Source organism: Bombina bombina, chromosome 3 (genome assembly GCF_027579735.1).
Source record: "Bombina bombina isolate aBomBom1 chromosome 3, aBomBom1.pri, whole genome shotgun sequence".
Taxonomy (NCBI): Eukaryota; Metazoa; Chordata; class Amphibia; order Anura; family Bombinatoridae; genus Bombina; species Bombina bombina.
This window is the reverse complement of record NC_069501.1, coordinates 982,305,876-982,326,688: the sequence shown is the minus strand read 5'-3', so window position 1 is coordinate 982,326,688 and position 20,813 is coordinate 982,305,876. Positions and strand designations below refer to the sequence as shown.

Below are 20,813 nucleotides of genomic sequence, written 5' to 3'. Positions count from 1 at the left end.
ACAGAGAACTTTTTTCTTTGTTCACCTTCCATCCGTGAGATCTGAGAAAGGCTAGGACGATGTCCGTATGAGCCTTTGCTTTTGACAGGGACGACGCTTGTATTAGGATGTCGTCCAAGTAAGGTACTACTGCAATGCCCCTTGGTCTTAGAACCGCTAGAAGGGACCCTAGTACCTTTGTGAAAATCCTTGGAGCAGTGGCTAATCCGAATGGAAGTGCCACAAACTGGTAATGCTTGTCCAGAAAAGCGAACCTTAGGAACTGATGATGTTCCTTGTGGATAGGAATATGTAGGTACGCATCCTTTAAATCCACGGTAGTCATAAATTGACTTTCCTGGATGGTGGGTAGGATCGTTCGAATAGTTTCCATTTTGAACGATGGTACCCTGAGAAATTTGTTTAGGATCTTCAAATCCAAAATTGGTCTGAATGTTCCCTCTTTTTTTGGGAACTACAAACAGATTGGAATAAAATCCCATTCCTTGTTCTCTTATTGGAACTGGATGTATCACTCCCATCTTTAACAGGTCTTCTACACAATGTAAGAATGCCTGTCTCTTTATTTGGTTTGAGGATAAGTGAGACCTGTGGAACCTTCCCCTTGGGGGTAGTTCCTTGAATTCCAGGAGATAACCTTGAGAAACTATTTCTAGCGCCCAAGGATCCTGAACATCTCTTGCCCAAGCCTGAGCAAAGAGAGAGAGTCTGCCCCCCACTAGATCCGGTCCCGGATCGGGGGCTATCCCTTCATGCTGTTTTGGTAGCAGTGGTAGGCTTCTTGGCCTGCTTACCCTTGTTCCAGCCTTGCATTGGTTTCCAGGCTGGTTTGGGCTGTGAGGCATTACCCTCTTGCTTAGAGGATGCAGAATTAGAGGCTGGTCCGTTTCTGCGAAAGGGACGAAAATTAGGCTTATTTTTAGCCTTAAAAGACCTATCCTGTGGGAGGGCGTGGCCCTTTCCCCCAGTGATGTCTGAAATAATCTCTTTCAATTCTGGTCCAAATAATGTTTTACCTTTGAAAGGGATGTTAAGCAATTTTGTCTTGGAAGACATATCCGCTGACCAAGACTTTAGCCAAAGCGCTCTGCGCGCCACGATAGCAAACCCTGAATTTTTCGCCGCTAATCTAGCTAATTGCAAAGCGGCATCTAAAACAAAAGAGTTAGCCAATTTAAGTGTGTGAACTCTGTCCATAACCTCCTCATATGGAGTTTCTCTACTGAGCGACTTTTCTAGTTCCTCGAACCAGAAACACGCTGCCGTAGTGACAGGAACAATGCATGAAATTGGTTGTAGAAGGTAACCTTGCTGTACAAAAATCTTTTTAAGCAAACCTTCTAATTTTTTATCCATAGGATCTTTAAAAGCACAACTATCTTCGATAGGAATAGTAGTGCGTTTGTTTAGAGTAGAAACCGCCCCCTCGACCTTGGGGACTGTCTGCCATAAGTCCTTTCTGGGGTCGACTATAGGAAATAATTTCTTAAATATAGGGGGGGGAACAAAAGGTATGCCGGGCTTTTCCCACTCTTTATTTACTATGTCCGCCACCCGCTTGGGTATAGGAAAAGCGTCGGGGGGCACCGGAACCTCTAGGAACTTGTCCATCTTACATAATTTCTCTGGAATGACCAAATTGTCACAATCATCCAGAGTAGATAACACCTCCTTAAGCAGTGTGCGGAGATGTTCTAATTTAAATTTAAATGTCACAACATCAGGTTCAGCTTGATGAGAAATTTTTCCTGAATCTGAGATTTCTCCATCAGACAAAACCTCCCTCATGGCCCCTTCAGATTGGTGTGAGGGTATGTCAGAACAATTATCATCAGCGCCCTCTTGCTCTTCAGTGTTTAAAACAGAGCAATCGCGCTTTCTCTGATAAGTAGGCATTTTGGATAAAAGATTTGCTATGGAGTTATCCATTACAGCCGTTAATTGTTGCATGGTAATAAGTATTGGCGCACTAGATGTACTAGGGGCCTCCTGTATGGGCAAAACTGGTGTAGACACAGTAGGGGATGATGTAGTATCATGTTTACTCCCCTCATTTGAGGAATCATCTTGGGCAATATCATTATCTGTGGCATTACTGTCCTTACTTTGTTTGGACGCTATGGCACAATTATCACATAAATTTAAATGGGGAGACACATTGGCTTTCATACATATAGAACATAGCTTATCTGAAGGTACAGACATGTTAAACAGGCTTAAACTTGTCAACAAAGCACAAAAAACGTTTTAAAATAAAACCGTTACTGTCTCTTTAAATTTCAAACTGAAAACACTTTATTACTGAATATGTGAAAAAGTATGAAGGAATTGTTCAAAAATTACCAAAATTTCACCCCAGTGTCTTAAAGCATTAAAAGTATTGCACACCAAATTTCAGAGCTTTAACCCTTAAAATAACGGAACCGGAGCCGTTTTTAAATTTAACCCCTATACAGTCCCAGCTATAGTCTTTGCTGAGACCCAACCAAGCCCAGAGGGGAATACGATACCAAATGACGCCTTCTAGAAGCTTATTTAGTGATTCTTAGATCCTCACACATGCATCTGCATGCCCTGCTCTCCAAAAACAACTGCGCAGTAATGGCGCGAAAATGAGGCTCAGTCTATAACTAGAAAGGCCTCCTGACTAAAAAAGGTGTCCAACACAGTGCCTGCCGTTTTTTAAACGTTCCCCAAGATTATAAATGCCAATTGTTAGCTAGAATCTGTATAATATGCCCCAATAAAGCAATCGATTTAGCCCATAAAAATGTCTACCAGTTTTTTAGCCCTTTTTAAGCCCTTTATTCTTTTATGTTTGACTAAGAAAATGGCTTACCGGTCCCCATGAGGGGAAATGACAGCCTTCCAGCATTACTCAGTCTTGTTAGAAATATGGCTAGTCATACCTTAAGCAGAAAAGTCTGCTAACTGTTTCCCCCAACTGAAGTTACTTCATCTCAACAGTCCTATGTGGAAACAGCAATCGATTTTAGTTACTGTCTGCTAAAATCAACTTCCTCTTACAAACAGAAATCTTCATCCTTTTCTGTTTCAGAGTAAATAGTACATACCAGCACTATTTTAAAATAACAAACACTTGATAGAATAATAAAAACTACATTAAAACACCAAAAAACTCTTAACCATCTCCGTGGAGATGTTACCTGTGCAACGGCAAAGAGAATGACTGGGGTGGGCGGAGCATAGGAGGGACTATATGGCCAGCTTTGCTGGGACTCTTTGCCATTTCCTGTTGGGGAAGAGAATATCCCACAAGTAAGGATGACGCCGTAGACCGGACACACCAATGTTGGAGAAAATGACTCGTTATTGTATAATTTAAGAACTAAGCTGCATGAATTTTAGCATGAAAGCTCAGTGCAACAACAGTAATATAAACTCTCAAATAAGATTTGGAAAGAAATAAAACTTTTAAAAGTTTTTCTATTGGTCACTGTACTTCATTAAAAGGATATTTAAAAAGACATTATTGTGCATTATTCATACATATACGTTTAAAAATCATTTAAAACTCACTTTTTAGCACAATGTACAGAGTTTTTTCAAATCAAGGGCAGTGAAGGAATAACCTACTTGAAAACGCTATTTAGTATGTTTATCTTAATATTGGCCAGTTAGTGCTACCAGTAATCTCTGTGTAATATGTATCTAGCACAAGCAATTTGCCAGATAGATAAGTATACTAGTTAACCACCAGCACACACACATTTTTCAGATATATTTTATAGTAGACATGTGCAATTCGTTTCATTCTGAATCAAAATTCGGAAGACAATCGGGTGATTCGGATGTATCCGAATCACCCTAGTAGCGAAACTGAACTAATCAAATCAATTTGTAACGAAAAATCCGAATTAGTTTGGATTCATTTGTTTTATTTGAATGGCCATGGCGCGATAGTCTGACTCTCTGGACTAATCCCAATTCCTTTGCCGTTCCATATTTATTATTAAAAAAAAAACCTAATAGAGATATATTACAATTAAATATAGTGAGATAGAACAGTGAAATTATTCCTTTTGTGTTGGTTGGAACTATCTGAATCAACGTAATATAACATAATGAATGAATCCGAACATACCAAATTTCTGAATGCTTCCAAAACGAATAACCACTATAACAAATCAATCCGAAATGAATGAATGATATAACGATTAGATCTGAATGCATCCAAAACTAAATTAAAAAATACCAAATCGATACGAAACTAAATTTTCCGGCGTGCACATGTCTATTTTATAGTAAAAAAAACAAACAAGCAAAAAGTATCCAGCGATCCTTAAGTAAAATTTAGATTTAATTTCATCCATTAAAAAATGTTACAAGGAGTAATCAACATCAACAACGATGTTAGGTTGTGAAAAGCCTACGCGTTTCAGCACGTAGCCGTAATCATGGCTTAATGTGCATGTCTATTCAGCTTCTTTTAAAGCAGGTAAAATCAAATCCTATTTTGATATATCCACATTGTGTAAGCCAAGAATTCTGAAATGTGTTTGTAGACCTCAGTACTGACGGAGATAGAATATTACCCATTCTATCTCCATCAGTACTGAGGTCTAAAAACACAGTTCAGAGTTATTGGCTTACACATTGTGGAATGTACAGGTGTGGACACACTAGGTGCAGAGCATGTGAGTTTGTTAAAGTTGGAGATACGTTTACATCCATGAAATAGAATAAAATATATCCAATTAAGAGATGTCTGAATTTCACTTCAAAATATACGTCATATACCTAGCAGCATGTGTATCCTGTAGGGTCCAATATGTAGGTCTCACTACTCGTGACATTAAGTCATGCATTAGAGAACATTTGACCTCCATTACAATTGGTACAACGATGACACCATTAGTGCAACATTTTGCCCAAAAACATGACTGTAGTGAAACATAGAAACATAGAATTTGACGGTAGATAAGAACCAAAAAGGCCCATCAAATCTACCCATATTACATGTTACTTTTTCCTTAGGATAGCCTTATGCATGTCCCAAGCATTTTTAAATTCATTTACAGTATTTCCGCTAGATTTAGAGTTCTGCGGCCAAAGGGGTGCGTTAGCTACGCATGCTTTTTTTTCCCTGCACCTTTTAAATACCGCTGGTATTTAGAGTTCACCGAAGGGCTGCGTTAGGCTCCAAAAAGGGAGCGTAGAGCATAATTTACCGCCACTGCAACCCTCAATACCAGCGGTGCTTACGGACGCAGCCCCATTGTTTCCTATGGGGAAACACTTCCTAAGTCTGCACCTAACAACCTAACATGAACCCCGAGTCTAAACACCCCTAACCTTACACTTATTAACCCCTAATCTGCCGCCCCCGCTATTGCTGACCCCTGCATATTATTATTAACCCCTAATCTGCCGCTCCGTACACCGCCGCAACCTACGTTATCCCTATGTACCCCTAATCTGCTGCCCCTAACACCGCCGACCCCTATATTATATTTATTAACCCCTAATCTCTCGCCCCCAACGTCGCCGCTACCTACCTACAATTATTAACCCCTAATCTGCTGACCGGACCTCACTGCTACTATAATAAATGTATTAACCCCTAATCCGCCTCAATAGCCCTATAATTAATAGTATTAACCCCTAATCTGCCCTCCCTAACATCACCGATACCTAACTTCAAGTATTAACCCCTAATCTGCCGACCGGACCTCACCGCTACTCTAATAAAGTTATTAACCCCTAAAGCTAAGTCTAACCCTAACACTAACACCCCCCTAAGTTAAATATATTTTAAATCTAACAAAATAAATTAACTCTTATTAAATAAATTAATCCTATTTAAAGCTAAATACTTACCTGTAAAATAAGCCCTAATATAGCTACAATATAAATAATAATTATATTGTAGCTATTTTAGGATTAATATTTATTTTACAGGCAACTTTGTATTTATTTTAACCAGGTACAATAGCTATTAAATAGTTAATAACTATTTAATAGTTACCTAGTTAAAATAATTACAAAATTACCTGTAAAATAAATCCTAACCTAAGTTACAATTAAACCTAACACTACACTATCAATAAATTAATTAAATAAAATACCTACAATTATCTACAATTAAACCTAACACTACACTATCAATAATTTAATTAAATAAAATACCTACAATTATCTACAATTAAACCTAACACTACACTATCAATAAATAAATTAAATACAAATAAATACACTAACTAAAGTACAAAAAATAAAAAAAGAACTAAGTTACAAAAAATAAAAAAAGAACTAAGTTACAAAAAATAAAAAAAGAACTAAGTTACAAAAAATAAAAAAATATTACAACAATTTTAAGCTAATTACACCTACTCTAAGCCCCCTAATAAAATAATAAAGCCCCCCAAAATAAAAAAATGCCCTACCCTATTCTAAAATAAAAATAGAAAAGCTCTTTTACCTTACCAGCCCTTAAAAGGGCCTTTTGCGGGGCATGCCCCAAAGAATTCTGCTCTTTTGCTGGTAAAAAAAACCCATACAATACCCCCCAACATTACAACCCACCACCCACATACCACTAATCTAACCCAAACCTCCCTTAAATAAACCTAACACTAAGCCCCTGAAGATCTTCCTACCTTGTCTTCACCACGCCGGGTATCACCGATCCGTCCAGAGGAGGCTCCGAAGGCTTCATCCAAGCCCAAGCGGGGGCTAAAGAGATCCATCATCGGGCTGAAGAGGTCCATCATCGGGCTGAAGTCTAGATCCAAGCGGCGGCTGAAGAGGTCCATCATCGGGCTGAAGTCTTGATCCAAGCGGCGGCTGAAGAGGTCCATCTTCGGGCTGAAGAGATCCATCATCCGGCTGAAGTCTTCTATCAAGCGGCATCTTCAATCTTCTTTCTTCCGGATCCATCTTCATCCCGCCGATGCGGAACATCCATCCTGGCCGACGACTTCCCGATGAATGACGGTTCCTTTAAGGGATGTCATCCAAGATGGCATCCCTCGAATTCCGATTGGCTGATAGGATTCTATCAGCCAATCGGAATTAAGGTAGGAAAATTCTGATTGGCTGATGGAATCAGCCAACCAGATTCAAGTTCAATCCGATTGGCTGATCCAATCAGCCAATCAGATTGAGCTTGCATTCTATTGGCTGATCAGAACAGCCAATAGAATGCAAGCTCAATCTGATTGGCTGATTCCATCAGCCAATCAGAATTTTCCTACCTTAATTCCGATTGGCTGATAGAATCCTATCAGGCAATCAGAATTCGAGGGACGCCATCTTGGATGACGTCATTTAAAGGAACCGTCATTCTTTGGGAAGTTGTCGGCCAGGATGGATGTTCCGCGTTGGCGGGATGAAGATGGATCCGGAAGAAAGAAGATTGAAGATGCCGCTTGATAGAAGACTTAAGCCGGATGATGGATCTCTTCAGCCCGATGATGGACCTCTTCAGCCGTGACTTGGATCAAGACTTCAGCCCGATGATGGACCTCTTCAGCCGCCGCTTGGATCAAGACTTCAGCCTGATGATGGACCTCTTCAGCCCCCGCTTGGGCTTGGATGAAGCCTTCGGAGCCTCCTCTGGACGGATTGGTGATACCCGGCGTGGTGAAGACAAGGTAGGAAGATCTTCAGGGGCTTAGTGTTAGGTTTATTTAAGGGGGTTTGGGTTAGATTAAGGGTATGTGGGTGGTGGGTTGTAATGTTGGGGGGGTATTGTATGTTTTTTTTACAGGCAAAAGAGCAGAATTCTTTGGGGCATGCCCCGCAAAAGGCCATTTTAAGGGCTGGTAAGGTAAAAGAGCTTTTCTATTTTTATTTTAGAATAGGGTAGGGCATTTTTTATTTTGGGGGGCTTTGTTATTTTATTAGGGGGCTTAGAGTAGGTGTAATTAGCTTAAAATTGTTGTAATATTTTTATAATGTTTGTAAATATTTTTTTATTTTTTGTAACTTAGTTCTTTTTTTATTTTTGTAACAGTTTTTTTTTTATTTTGTGTACTTTAGTTAGTGTATTTATTTGTATTTAATTTATTTATTGATAGTGTAGTGTTAGGTTTAATTGTAGATAATTGTAAGTATTTTATTTAATTCATTTATTGATAGTGTAGTTTTAGGTTTAATTGTAGATAATTGTAGGTATTTTATTTAATTAATTTATTGATAGTGTAGTGTTAGGTTTAATTGTAACTTAGGTTAGGATTTATTTTACAGGTAATTTTGTAATTATTTTAACTAGGTAGCTATTAAATAGTTATTCACTATTTAATAGCTATTGTACCTGGTTAAAATAAATACGAAGTTGCCTGTAAAATAAATATTAATCCTAAAATAGCTACAATATAATTATTATTTATATTGTAGCTATATTAGGGTTTATTTTACAGGTAAGTATTTAGCTTTAAATAGGATTAATTTATTTAATAAGAGTTAATTTATTTCGTTAGATAAAAATTATATTTAACTTAGGGGGGTGTTAGTGTTAGGGTTAGACTTAGCTTTAGGGATTAATAACTTTATTATAGTAGCAGTGAGGTCCGGTCGGCAGATTAGGAGTTAATAATTGTAGGTAGGTGGCGGCGACGTTGGGGGCGGCAGATTAGGGGTTAATAAATATTATGTAGGGGTCGGCTGTGTTAAGGGCAGCAGATTAGGGGTACATAGGGATAACGTAGGTTGCCGTGGTGTGCGGTCGGCAGATTAGGGGTTAAAATTTTTTATTAGAGTGGTGGCGATGTGGGGGGGGCCCGGTTTAGGGGTACATAGGTAGTTTATGGGTGTCAGTGTACTTTAGAGCACAATAGTTAAGAGCTTTATGAACCGGCGTTAGCCCAGAAAGCTCTTAACTCCTGGCTTTTTGCTGCGGCTGGAGTCTTGTCGTTAGATTTCTAACGCTCACTTCAGCCAAGACTTTAAATACCGGCGTTAGAAAGATCCCATTGAAAAGATAGAATACGCAAATGGCGTAGGGGGATCTGCGGTATGGAAAAGTCACGGCTGGAAAGTGAGCGTTAGACCCTTTCCTGACTGACTCTAAATAGCAGCGGTAGCCCAAAACCAGCATTAGGAGCCCCTAACCCTGGTTTTGACAGCTAACGCAGAACTCTAAATCTAGGCGTTTGTGTTTACCACCTCAAATGGAAGTTCATTCCATGAATCCACCACCCTTTCTGTAAAAAAATGCTTCCTTAAATTTCTCCTGAATCTGCTACCCTCTAACTTTAGATTGTGACCCCTTCTTTTGGCATTTATTTTTTTGTGAAAAATGCTTTCAGCTTCTATTTTATTAAGTCCCTTCATATATTTGAAGGTTTCTATCATGTCACCTCTTTCCCTTCTATCCTCTAAACTATACATATTTAGATCATAGAGTCTTTCTTTGTACGTTTTATATTTTAGACCATGTACCATTTCAGTAGCCCTCCTTTGGACAGCTTCTAGTTTATTTATATCTTTCTGAAGATATGGTCCCCAGAACTGTACACAGTATTCCATATTTGGTCTAACTAATGATCTGTAAAGTGGCATAAGAACCTTGCTATTTCTGCTACTAAAACCTCTTCCAATGCAACCAAGCATTTGACTGGCCTTGCTGGCTGCACTGCGGCATTGTGTACCAAATTTTAAATCATCTGAAATAATAATTCCCAAATCCCTTTCTTCTTTAATTACAGTCAGTAATGTACCATTGAGACTATAATTGGCCTTTGGGTTTTTGGATCCTATATGCATAATTTTGCTCTTGGTAATATTAAATTACAGATCCCATTTTTTTGATCAGTCCTCTAGTTTATTAATATCACAGTTCATTTGATCAACTCCTCCTGGAACATCTACCCTGTTACAAATTTTTGTATCATCAGCAAACAAGCAAACCTTCCCCTTAAGCCCACTTCCAATATCACTTATGAACATGTTAAACAAAACAGGCCCAAGAACTGACCCTTGGGGAACACCACTAGTAACTGATGCCTCATTTGAATGTACTCCATTAATTGAAACCCTCTGTCATCTATCTTTAAGCCAGCATTCTACCCACTTAACAATCTTAGCTATTCCAAGGCAATACATTTTGTGAATAAGTTTGATGTGTGGGACAGTGTCAAATGCTTTGCTAAAGTCTAGATATGCAACAGCTACGGCTCCTCCCTGGTCTATTATTTTAGTTACATGGTCAAAGAAATCAATTAGATTAGTCAGGTATGATCTTCCAGCAGTGAAACCATGCTGTCCTTTGTCTTCTAAGTTGTTTGTCTGAATGAAAGAAACAAGTCTTTCCTTTAGAAGAGTTTCCATTAATTTCCCTGCAATTGAGGTCAAACTGACTGGTCTATAGTTAGCAGAATCTTCCCTACTACCCTTTTATGAAGAGGGACTACATTGGCAATTTTCCAGTCTTTTGGAACACCTCCTGTTAGAAGTGACTGATTAAATAAATCAGCTAATGGAGTAGCTATTACGGATTGAAGTTCTCTTAGAACCCTTGGATGAATATTATCTGGACCCACAGACTTGAAACCTCTTCCTCTGTAAAAAGAAAAGTACTACTCACATTATTTACGGTAACATCCCTTAATAGCATCTCACTATCTTTACCATCTGTTGTAAAGACTGAACAAAAGTAATCATTTAAACAGTTTGCTATTTGTTTATCTTCTTCCACTACTCTATCCTCATTCTTGAGTCTAACTATCCCTCTGCTAGTTTTTCTCTTTTCACTGATATATTTAAAGAAGGTTTTGTCACCATTTTTTACAGATTGTGCTATTTTTTCTTCTGCATCTGCTTTAGCCTTTCTGATTAACTGCTTTGTCATCTTTTGATGGGTTCTCCATTTTTCTTTATCCTCTTCTGAGCCAGTGAGTTTGAATTTTTTATAGACTGTCTTTTTTGTCTTAACTGCATGTGCTACTTCTCTTGAAACCCATATTGGTTTTCTTTTTCTTTTACAAACAAGCCTAATACATAGTTGCATCTAGAATAGCATTTTTAAAATATTCCTACTGTTCTTGTACTCCTGTAATCTGTGCCATCCCTTTTAGGGATTCATCTAGGTATCTGTCCATGTAAGAAAAATCAGTAGATCTAAAGTCTAAGGCCTAGATTTGGAGTTTGGCGGTAGCCGTGAAAACCAGCGTTAGAGGCTCCTAACGCTGGTTTTAGGCTACCGCCGGTATTTGGAGTCAGTCAAAAAAGGGTCTAACGCTCACTTTTCAGCGGCAACTTTTCCATACCACAGATCCCCTTACGTCAATTGCGTATCCTATCTTTTCAATGGGATCTTTCTAACTCCGGTATTTAGAGTCGTGGCTGAAGTGAGCGTTAGAATTCTAACGACAAAACTCCAGCCGCAGAAAAAAGTCAGTAGTTAAGAGCTTTCTGGGCTAACGCCGGTTTATAAAGCTCTTAACTACTGTGCTCTAAAGTACACTAACACCCATAAACTACCTATGTACCCCTAAACCGAGGTCCCCCTACATCGCCGCCACTCGATTAAATTTTTTTAACCCCTAATCTGCCGACCGCCACCTATGTTATCCTTATGTACCCCTAATCTGCTGCCCCTAACACCGCCGACCCCTATATTATATTTATTAACCCCTAATCTGCCCCCCACAACGTGGCCGACAGCTACCTACACTTATTAACCCCTAATCTGCCGTCCGCACGCCGCCGTCAGCTACATTATAGCTATGTAACCCTAATCTGCTGCCCCTAACACCGCCAACCCCTATATTATATTTATTAACCCCTAATCTGCCCCCCACAACGTCGCCTCCACCTGCCTACACTTATTAACCCCTAATCTGCCGAGCGGACCGCACCGCTATTATAATAAAGTTATTAACCCCTAATCCGCCTCACTAACCCTATAATAAATAGTATTAACCCCTAATCTGCCCTCCCTAACATCGCCAACACCTAACTTCAAACATTAAACCCTAATCTGCTGACCGGAGCTCACCGCTATTCTAATAAATTTATTAACCCCTAAAGCTAAGTCTAACCCTAACACTAACACCCCCCTAAGTTAAATATAATTTAAATCTAACGAAATAAAATAACTCTTATTAAATAAATTATTCCTATTTAAAGCTAAATTCTTACCTGTAAAATAAATCCTAATATAGCTACAATATAAATTATAATTATTTTATAGCTATTTTAGGATTTATATTTATTTTACAGGTAACTTTGTATTTATTTTAACCAGGTACAATAGAATCCTATCAGCCAATCGGAATTCGAGGGACGCCATCTTGGATGACGTACCTTAAAGGAGCCTTCATTCGTCGTTAGTCTGTCGGGCCAGCAGGATGTTCCGCCTCGGAGGTCTACAAGATGGATCCGGAAGAAAGAAGATTGAAGATGCCGTTGATAGAAGACTTCAGCCGGATCATGGACCTCTTCAGCTCCCGCTTGGATGATGACTTCAGCCGGATCATGGACCTCTTCAGCTCCCGCTTGGATGAAGACTTCAGCCGGATCATGGACATCTTCAGCCCCCTGCTTGGGCTTGGATCAGGACATCGGAGGAGCTCTTCTGGATCGATCGGTGAACCTGGTATGGTGAAGATAAGGTAGGAAGATCTTCAGGGGCTTAGTGTTATGTTTATTTAAGGGGGGTTTGGGTTAGATTAGGGGTATGTGGGTGGTGGGTTGTAATGTTGGGGGGGTATTGTATGTGTTTTTTTTTACAGGCAAAAGAGCTGAATTCTTTGGGGCATGCCCCGCAAAGGGCCCTGTTCAGGGCTGGTAAGGTAAAAGAGCTTTGAACTTTAGTAATTTTGAATAGGGTAGGGCATTTTTTTATTTTGGGGGTCTTTGTTATTTTATTAGGGGGCTTAGAGTAGGTGTAATTAGTTTAAAATTGTTGTAATATTTTTCTGATGTTTGTAAATATTTTTTTATTTTTTGTAACTTAGTTCTTTTTTATTTTTGTTCTTTAGTTAGTTTATTTCATTGTATTTATTTGTAGATATTGTATTTAATTAATGTATTGATAGTGTAGTGTTAGGTTTAATTGTAGGTAATTGTAGGTATTTTATTTAATTAATTTATTGATAGTGTAGTGTTAGGTTTAATTGTAACTTAGGTTAGGATTTATTTTACAGGTAATTTTGTAATTATTTTAACTATTTAATAACTATTGTACCTGGTTAAAATAAATACAAAGTTACCTGTAAAATAAATATAAATCCTAAAATAGCTATAATATAATTATAATTTATATTGTAGCTATATTAGGATTTATTTTACAGGTAAGTATTTAGCTTTAAATAGGAATAATTTATTTAATAAGAGTTAATTAATTTCGTTAGATTTAAATTATATTGAAGTTAGGTGTCGGCGATGTTAGGGAGGGCAGATTAGGGGTTAATACTATTTATTATAGGGTTAGTGAGGCGGATTAGGGGTTAATAACTTTATTATAATAGCGGTGCGGTCCGCTCGGCAGATTAGGGGTTAATAAGTGTAGGCAGGTGGAGGCGACGTTGTGGGGGGCAGATTAGGGGTTAATAAATATAATATAGGGGTCGGTGGTGTTAGGGACAGCAGATTAGGGGTACATATCGATAATGTAAGTAGCGGCGGTTTACGGAGCGGCAGATTAGGGGTTAATAATAATATGCAGGGGTCAGCGATAGCGGGGGCGGCAGATTAGGGGTTAATAAGGGTAAGGTTAGGGGTGTTTAGACTCGGGGAACATGTTAGAGTGTTAGGTGCAGACGTAGGAAGTGTTTCCCCATAGCAAACAATGGGGCTGCGTTAGGAGCTGAACGCAGCTTTTTTGCAGGTGTTAGTTTTTTTTCAGCTCAAACAGCCCCATTGTTTCCTATGGGGGAATCGTGCACGAGCACGTTTTTGAGGCTGGCCGCGTCCGTAAGCAACTCTGGTATCGAGAGTTGAAGTTGCGTTAAATATGCTCTACGCTCCTTTTTTGGAGCCTAACGCAGCCATTCTGTGGACTCTCAATACCAGAGTTATTTTAAAGGTGCGGCCAGAAAAAAGCCAGCGTTAGCTACGCGGGTCGTTACCGACAAAACTCTAAATCTAGCCGTAAGACTTTTGTTTTACTATGGTTGCTCAGTACCTTTGCCTGAATATTAAACCATACAGACTGATGATCACTAGAGCCTAAGTTCTCACCCACAGACACCTCAGATACTATATCACTGTTTGTAAGTACTAAATCTAATATAGTTCCTTTACGTGTTGGTTCTTTTACTAGTTGCTCAAGAGATTCCCCTCGTAAAGATTCCAGGATATATTTACTTCTAGTTGATTTGGCAACAGGTACTTCCCAGTCTACATCAGGCATATTAAAGTCCCTCACTACAATAACATTGCCCTTCATTGTAATTTTGGCTATTTCATCAATTAATAAATTGTCTGATGCTTCATCCTGTAATGGTGGTCTATATACTACTCCTATTCTAAACACCTGTTTCCCTTCAGTTTCTATAGTTACCCAAACAATTTCTACATTGTCATTTTTTGTACAATTTTAGTTACTTTAATATTGTCTTTCACGTACAGAGCAACTCCACCCCCTTTTTTCCTACTCCATTTTTTTTAAACAAGATGTAACCATGTATGACTGTTTTCCAATCGTGAGAGTCATTGTACCATGTGTCTGTTATAGCTACTAAATCCAATTTATCTTGAATCATTATTGCAGTAAGTGCAGGTAATTTACTTAATAAACTGCGAGCATTTGTGCACATTGCACGTAGAATATTTCTAGAATTCTCAAATCCTTTTGCATGGTCAATAAAACCCCTGCCTACATTATTCAAAGTCTTATTCCTAAAAGTAATGTTTTTTTTCTTAAATAAACAAGAATCTAAAATTTGGTTGACTGTCTTGGCATGCTCTGGTGGACAGATGGGTATATTAACTCTGTCCCTCTTCATTAGTTTAAATTGCTACTAATAAAGTCTTTAATTCTTTACTCAATACTCCTGTCCCTTTAATATCCAGATGCAAACCATCCTTCTTATTCAAGCTGTTATCAAGCCAAACAGGGCTTTGATGGCTAACAAAACCATATCTTCTCTCCCTACACCACCTCTCTAACCAAGAGTTAAATTCTATAATACGCTGCATTCTTCCTTCTTCCTGTCCATACACAGGTAAAACAGCAGAAAAGGACACAGATGCAGCCACATGATCTAAACAACTTCCTAGTTTAAAAAACTCCTTTTGCACAGCAAAAACATAATTTCTAGCCAGATCATTAGTACCTAGGTGAGACCACTTTCAGGTGGAAGGCTATAGAACAAGTGTTTAAACCCAAAAGAGGGGGAAGTAGAGATAAGATCCTCAATAAACATGTAATGTACTGGATATTCCAATTGGGGACTAGGATTCCCTTTGGATTAAATACAGAATATGATTTAATTAATTACTGGGAATAAACTATTTTATGAATGTAATTTCATATCTTTATATACCAACACCAAAAAATCTTCCTATTCTATTTCCATAACAGAATGTTTGCCTTAATTATTTGTCCAAATCCATTATGTAAATACTCTTGTTCTTATGTATATCGTCTCTTGTTATGTTTTTATAAATTTAACTCTAAAGTCTAATATAGTAACTAACATTTAAAGGGACAGTCTAGGCCAAAATAAACTTTCATGATTCAGATAGAGCATGTAATTTTAAACAATTTTCCAATTTACTTTTATCACCAATTTTGCTTTGTTCTCTTGGTATTCTTAGTTGAAAGCTTAACCTAGGAGGTTCATATGCTAATTTCTTAGACCTTGAAGCCCATCTCTTTCAGATTGCATTTTAACAGTTTTTCACCACTAGAGGGTGTTAGTTCACGTATTTCATATAGATAACACTGTGCTTGTGCACGAGAAGTTATCTGGGAGCAGGCACTGATTGGCTAGACTGCAAGTCTGTCAAAAGAACTGAAAAAAGGGGCAGTTTGCAGAGGCTTAGATACAAGAAAATCACAGAGGTTAAACGTATATTATTATAAATGTGTTAGTTATGCAAAACTGGGAAATGGGTAATAAAGGGATTATCTATCTTTTAAAACAATAAAAATTCTGGTGTAGACTGTCCCTTTAACACATATGCTATAAAAAATTGTTTTGCTGTCTTTTGCCTATTAACAGCACACATTGATATAGATAGTAATATCATGCACATTTAAGAAAGAAACAAAGTTAAGGTGTAAGATATTCACAATGCATTTTTATGTTCATTATGTTGAAATATAACATGCAGAACCAGTAATATGTACCTTTAAGGTAATTAAGGTAAGGATGTCAGTTTGAAGTGCCCCAATAGGATTTGATTTTACCTGCTTTTAAAGAGGCTGAATAGACATGCACATTAAGCCATGATTACGACTACGTGCTGAAACGCGTAGGTTTTTCAGAACCTGACGTTGTTGTCACTCCTTGTAACATTTTTTAATGGATGAAATAAAAGCTAATTTTTACTCAAGGATCGCTGGATACTTTTTGCTTGTTTGTTTCTATTAAGCCAGGCCTACCAGCTAATTATAGACTGAGCCGCCACACACCAGGCAAAGAGCGATTTGTGATTGGTGGAAGAGCAACTCGTGGGAGCCTCCCAACAGACAACAGACATGGAACGTAGAAGCTGAATGAATCAGCACAAACAAGAAGCACAGCTCCTATTCAGTATGCGGTGAGTGAATTGAGCACCACACGCAGAGTGTTAGAGAACACTAAGAAGGGGTCTGTTTGCTGCTACACAGTTACGTGAGTTCTAATGATACATTTGTATGTTGTATCCTCGTCTTGTTGCAATCTATCCACAGCAGCAGGTCATTTTAGAGGGATTGCCATGGGAACCACTTTCTAATTACCATCACATAGCGCTCTTGTGCCTAATGATTTGAATTGACTTGTGAAGGTTTGGGTTATATTTAGAAATGAGCACAACCTTTTTCTTTTCACTATTTTATAGTAAAAGCAAGCAAAATAAATAAATACATTTATAAATCCTTTAATGGAAATGCATAAATTACATTAACTTATTAAACTCTTTGAGGTAATACAAGTTTATATCTGTTTTTACTAATGACCGTTTTGCTCATGGTCCCACAGTATCACCTGTTGCTATGACTACAGTCACATATTGATTATAGAATGTCTAACAGAGGAGCCCTTATTGTGCACTTTTTGCATTTGAATACTAATACTCTATGCATAAAACTCTTATCTTCTTCACCCCCTTTATAGGAATTGTATTCAATGTTGTGCCATTTTATTACAAAGAAGTGTGAAAATTGTGTTTGTTCCACACTCCCTAGAAGAAAGCAAATACTGTAACCTAGGTTTCAACATGATGAATATTACAGCAGCATTTTGTGAAAACTAAAAAATGTGCTTTTTGTTCCTCTCTAGGGAGTGGGAGGCAAATTTTACACAAACGTAAGAAGTATTTAATATCCCTTTAAGAAACGTAATGGTTCTGTCATTGACACTCACCGCCTGGCTGAGTCGGTCCATGCTTTCAGTAGCTTTAGGTTCTGTGTTAACTAACAGATTATCTATAGAGAGAGAAAAAAACTGTTATTAGTAACTCTTCCTTTTCCACAAAACACATTATTAAGTTATTTCTTAGTTACTATTGAAATCTAGTTACCATTATAAAGATGTGCAGAAAACCAAAAAATGCCAGCACAAAGGGAAAAGGTTACAACGTATAAGTCATTTTCAATTTGTGGTCTATAATGGGATGGTTCTTATGCCTTCTTACCTGATGCTTCTGATGAGGCGTTGCTTGTATAAAAGTTAAACTGTGAAGAATTCTCTTCTATACCATCTACCACCCTGCAGAGAAGATAAATATATACAGTCAGGGTAGTGAAGAGAGTTTTGGAAGAAAGATGTTTATAGAGATATCTCCTTACCTAGGGCTTAATTCAGATGGTCTGGAGCACGGCATATAGGGAATCTGTAATTCACTAGCAATGAACTTGCGAGGTGCGTGTTTAGGTGTCACTTCTTTCACTCTGCGTGGGGAGCTGCAGCTAGAAAATCTGGATGGGGAGATGCTGAGGAGAGGGGATTTTTTAGGGGTGAGCAATGAGGCATTTACATCTAGAGCTTGTGGCCCTCCATCATGGGAATCTTCCTTGCTCTGTGACTGCTGGGTGGGAATGTCTGTCTAAATGGGGGGAAAAAGGAGAATGATTAAAGTACTTTGTTAACTTACATGAAGAGTTCACTTAATACAACCTGCATAAACAACACATTGACAATGCATCATAGTTTGAATGAATACCTATGGATAACTGGTCCTGGGGTGGGCAGTATGATTAATGCAAAAAGGAGCTGTTGTGTAGTAGTTTGGGTATAATGCACTGGGATGTATTCATGTATAAGGGAAAGAGTTATGGACTTTGGTTGGAGATTATGCAGTGCAGGGAGGGGACCAATCAGCAATTATTCAGTGAAGTTGGGTTTGTCTACTTTTTGCAGATTAACACCAGATATAAACTGGGGTTAGCAAAGCTGATAGCAGATGTGTATTCCTATAAATGACTTGTGAAAGTTCCAGTTTGTGATCATTTGTTGTAGGGTATTTGCATATAGGAACAAAACTTACTGGTTTTATTGTAGTCTTTACTTTAAAAGTTTGCACTGTTAGTTTGGCAACACTAGTTTTTTTTTTTAAATAAGTATTTTTATTGAGGTAATAAACAATAACATAGCAACAGTACATATGTCCAGGTACAGATCAAATTTGGAAACGAAGAAATAAACATCTTCACCATCCTGGTGTAGTAGATAGGCTAAGTCTAAAGCCATAAGGTACCAGTATTAAAGTCATAAATGCTATATCCTACCCAAAACTGTACTAAGTACCTGCGAATGAGAGTTTGAACTGTAGAAAGTGACAAAACAGCAGTTCTAGCAATGAGAATATAGGTTCTGGCAGAGATTATAGAAGTATATCTGGAATCTGAATCATAAAATGTATAATATATATGGTTGAAAGTGAAAAGAAAGGACTTGCATATGGTAAAGATAACAAACTGGAACCAGAGGCGTAACTATGAACCACAGGGCCCAGGTGCAAGAATCTAAGAAGGGGCCCCCACCACCCCTCCCCCTCCAAAAAAAGGTGAATTTAATACATATATATATTTTTTTTTTCATTTAACACAGAAAAAAATGTGAATCAGATTACATGTCTGCAAAAGGAGGTACCCTGTGCCCACAGTCTGTGAGATGGTCTGACCCCCTATTACTGTATATATATAGTGACACTATTTAACCCCCCAGTACTGTATATAGTAAGTTAGTGACACAGTCTGTAATCTGCCGGTGAGATGGCTGGCCTGACCCTACCCGCCCAGTACTTTATAAAGTGACCATAGTAGTCAGTGACATGGTCCTCCCCCCATACTATATATAGTGGTACTGTATAGTGACACTGTTTACCCCCTGCCCACCCCATGCTGTAGTAACAAGGTCTGTAATTTGCTGGTTACACAAACACACATACACACACACATACATGCATAAATACACACACAGTCACATACATACACACACACCATACACACACACATAAACACCAATGGGTATAACAGAAACACTAACCCCTGTAGTCATGTGACATTCACATAATATCAGTGCAGGCAGTGGTAGGTTAATGTTTTTTATTAAAAAAAAAATTAAAAAAAATTTCATTTATTTAAGCTGGCCCCCCACCCTCAGGGGCCAAGTCGCACCTGCGACCTCTGCACCCCTGTAGTTTCGCCCCTGACTGGAACATATATTAGAATAACCTCTTTTTATAACCTTGAACTTAATACAGGTAAGAATGGTCCCCAACTCACTGTTTTTGGCAACACTAGTTTAACCAGTTAGTATTAGATGCATTTATATAAATTTTAAAACATATACATTAATGACACAATATGAGTGGCTTATACCAGATCCCTAACCTTTCTGTGCCCACAAGCTTACCAGAGATTTCAGAATAGTGTGACTAACTTACTAATGTAAAGAAATGGGAAAATTAAAATGTTGCAGGAGTCACATAGCAATGTGATTAGTGTTGGATGGCTGTTTTCTATATCAATCAAATATGTTTCCTTCTATCTGCATTGTTTGTGTAGGTTTAACCCTTTAAGGACACGGCTTTCAGTTTGCTCAATTGTTTTATGACGGAAAAATTCTGTCATATGTCCTTAAGAGGTTAAAAAGGTATTGAGCAAGGATAATTGCTCTTTGCACGTTAGTGGCCAGAATTAAAGTTTGTTTCACTCCTGGAAGGCACTTTTACATCATACAATTTTAGGGTGCAAAAAGCTGCCAAAAAAGTTAAATTTTAAGGGTGCGAGGGATAGTTTGGGGGTGTCGTCCTAATCTTCTACTAGCAGTTCCTAACTTTATTTGTAAAATCTTCCCTCTCCCTTCTTGCTCTAGCACTGGATCAAAAAATGCATAGACCTGCAGATTCGGGGTAGCTGGTACCTTTGAAGTTTAGAGATGCTACAGTAAGGAAATGACCTGCACAGCACCCATAGCAACACCTAGAGTGTCCACTGATTTGGCTATTCTTTACATACCGAGCCTACTTTTTAAATGTGCTTTGTAATATAATCTGCTCTAGTATTTATGTGCAAGGTTGGCACCCTGTGCAAGCTTTGTAATCAGTGCATATGTACACAGTGAAACTAGCACTAAGGCATGGGAAAGTTTATTTTTATGTATATGTCACATCTATCTCTGGCAACCACAGGGTAAATACTCCATGGGTTTACAAATTCACAATATCCTCTCAAGTCACATTTATATTTA

General features: G+C 38.1%; 1 protein-coding gene across 1 annotated transcript in view; it reads right to left on the bottom strand.

Moving 5' to 3' along the window:
• Window positions 1-20,813, bottom strand: part of KCNH3 (potassium voltage-gated channel subfamily H member 3) — a 407,712-nt gene that overhangs the window by 23,406 nt on the left and 363,493 nt on the right. The window contains exons 13-15 of the mRNA XM_053708084.1: window positions 17,909-18,165; window positions 17,755-17,828; window positions 17,484-17,545 (exon numbers count right to left, since the gene is read on the bottom strand). Coding sequence (XP_053564059.1) covers window positions 17,484-17,545; window positions 17,755-17,828; window positions 17,909-18,165 — 393 coding nt within the window. The remainder of the gene's footprint in view (window positions 1-17,483; window positions 17,546-17,754; window positions 17,829-17,908; window positions 18,166-20,813) is intronic.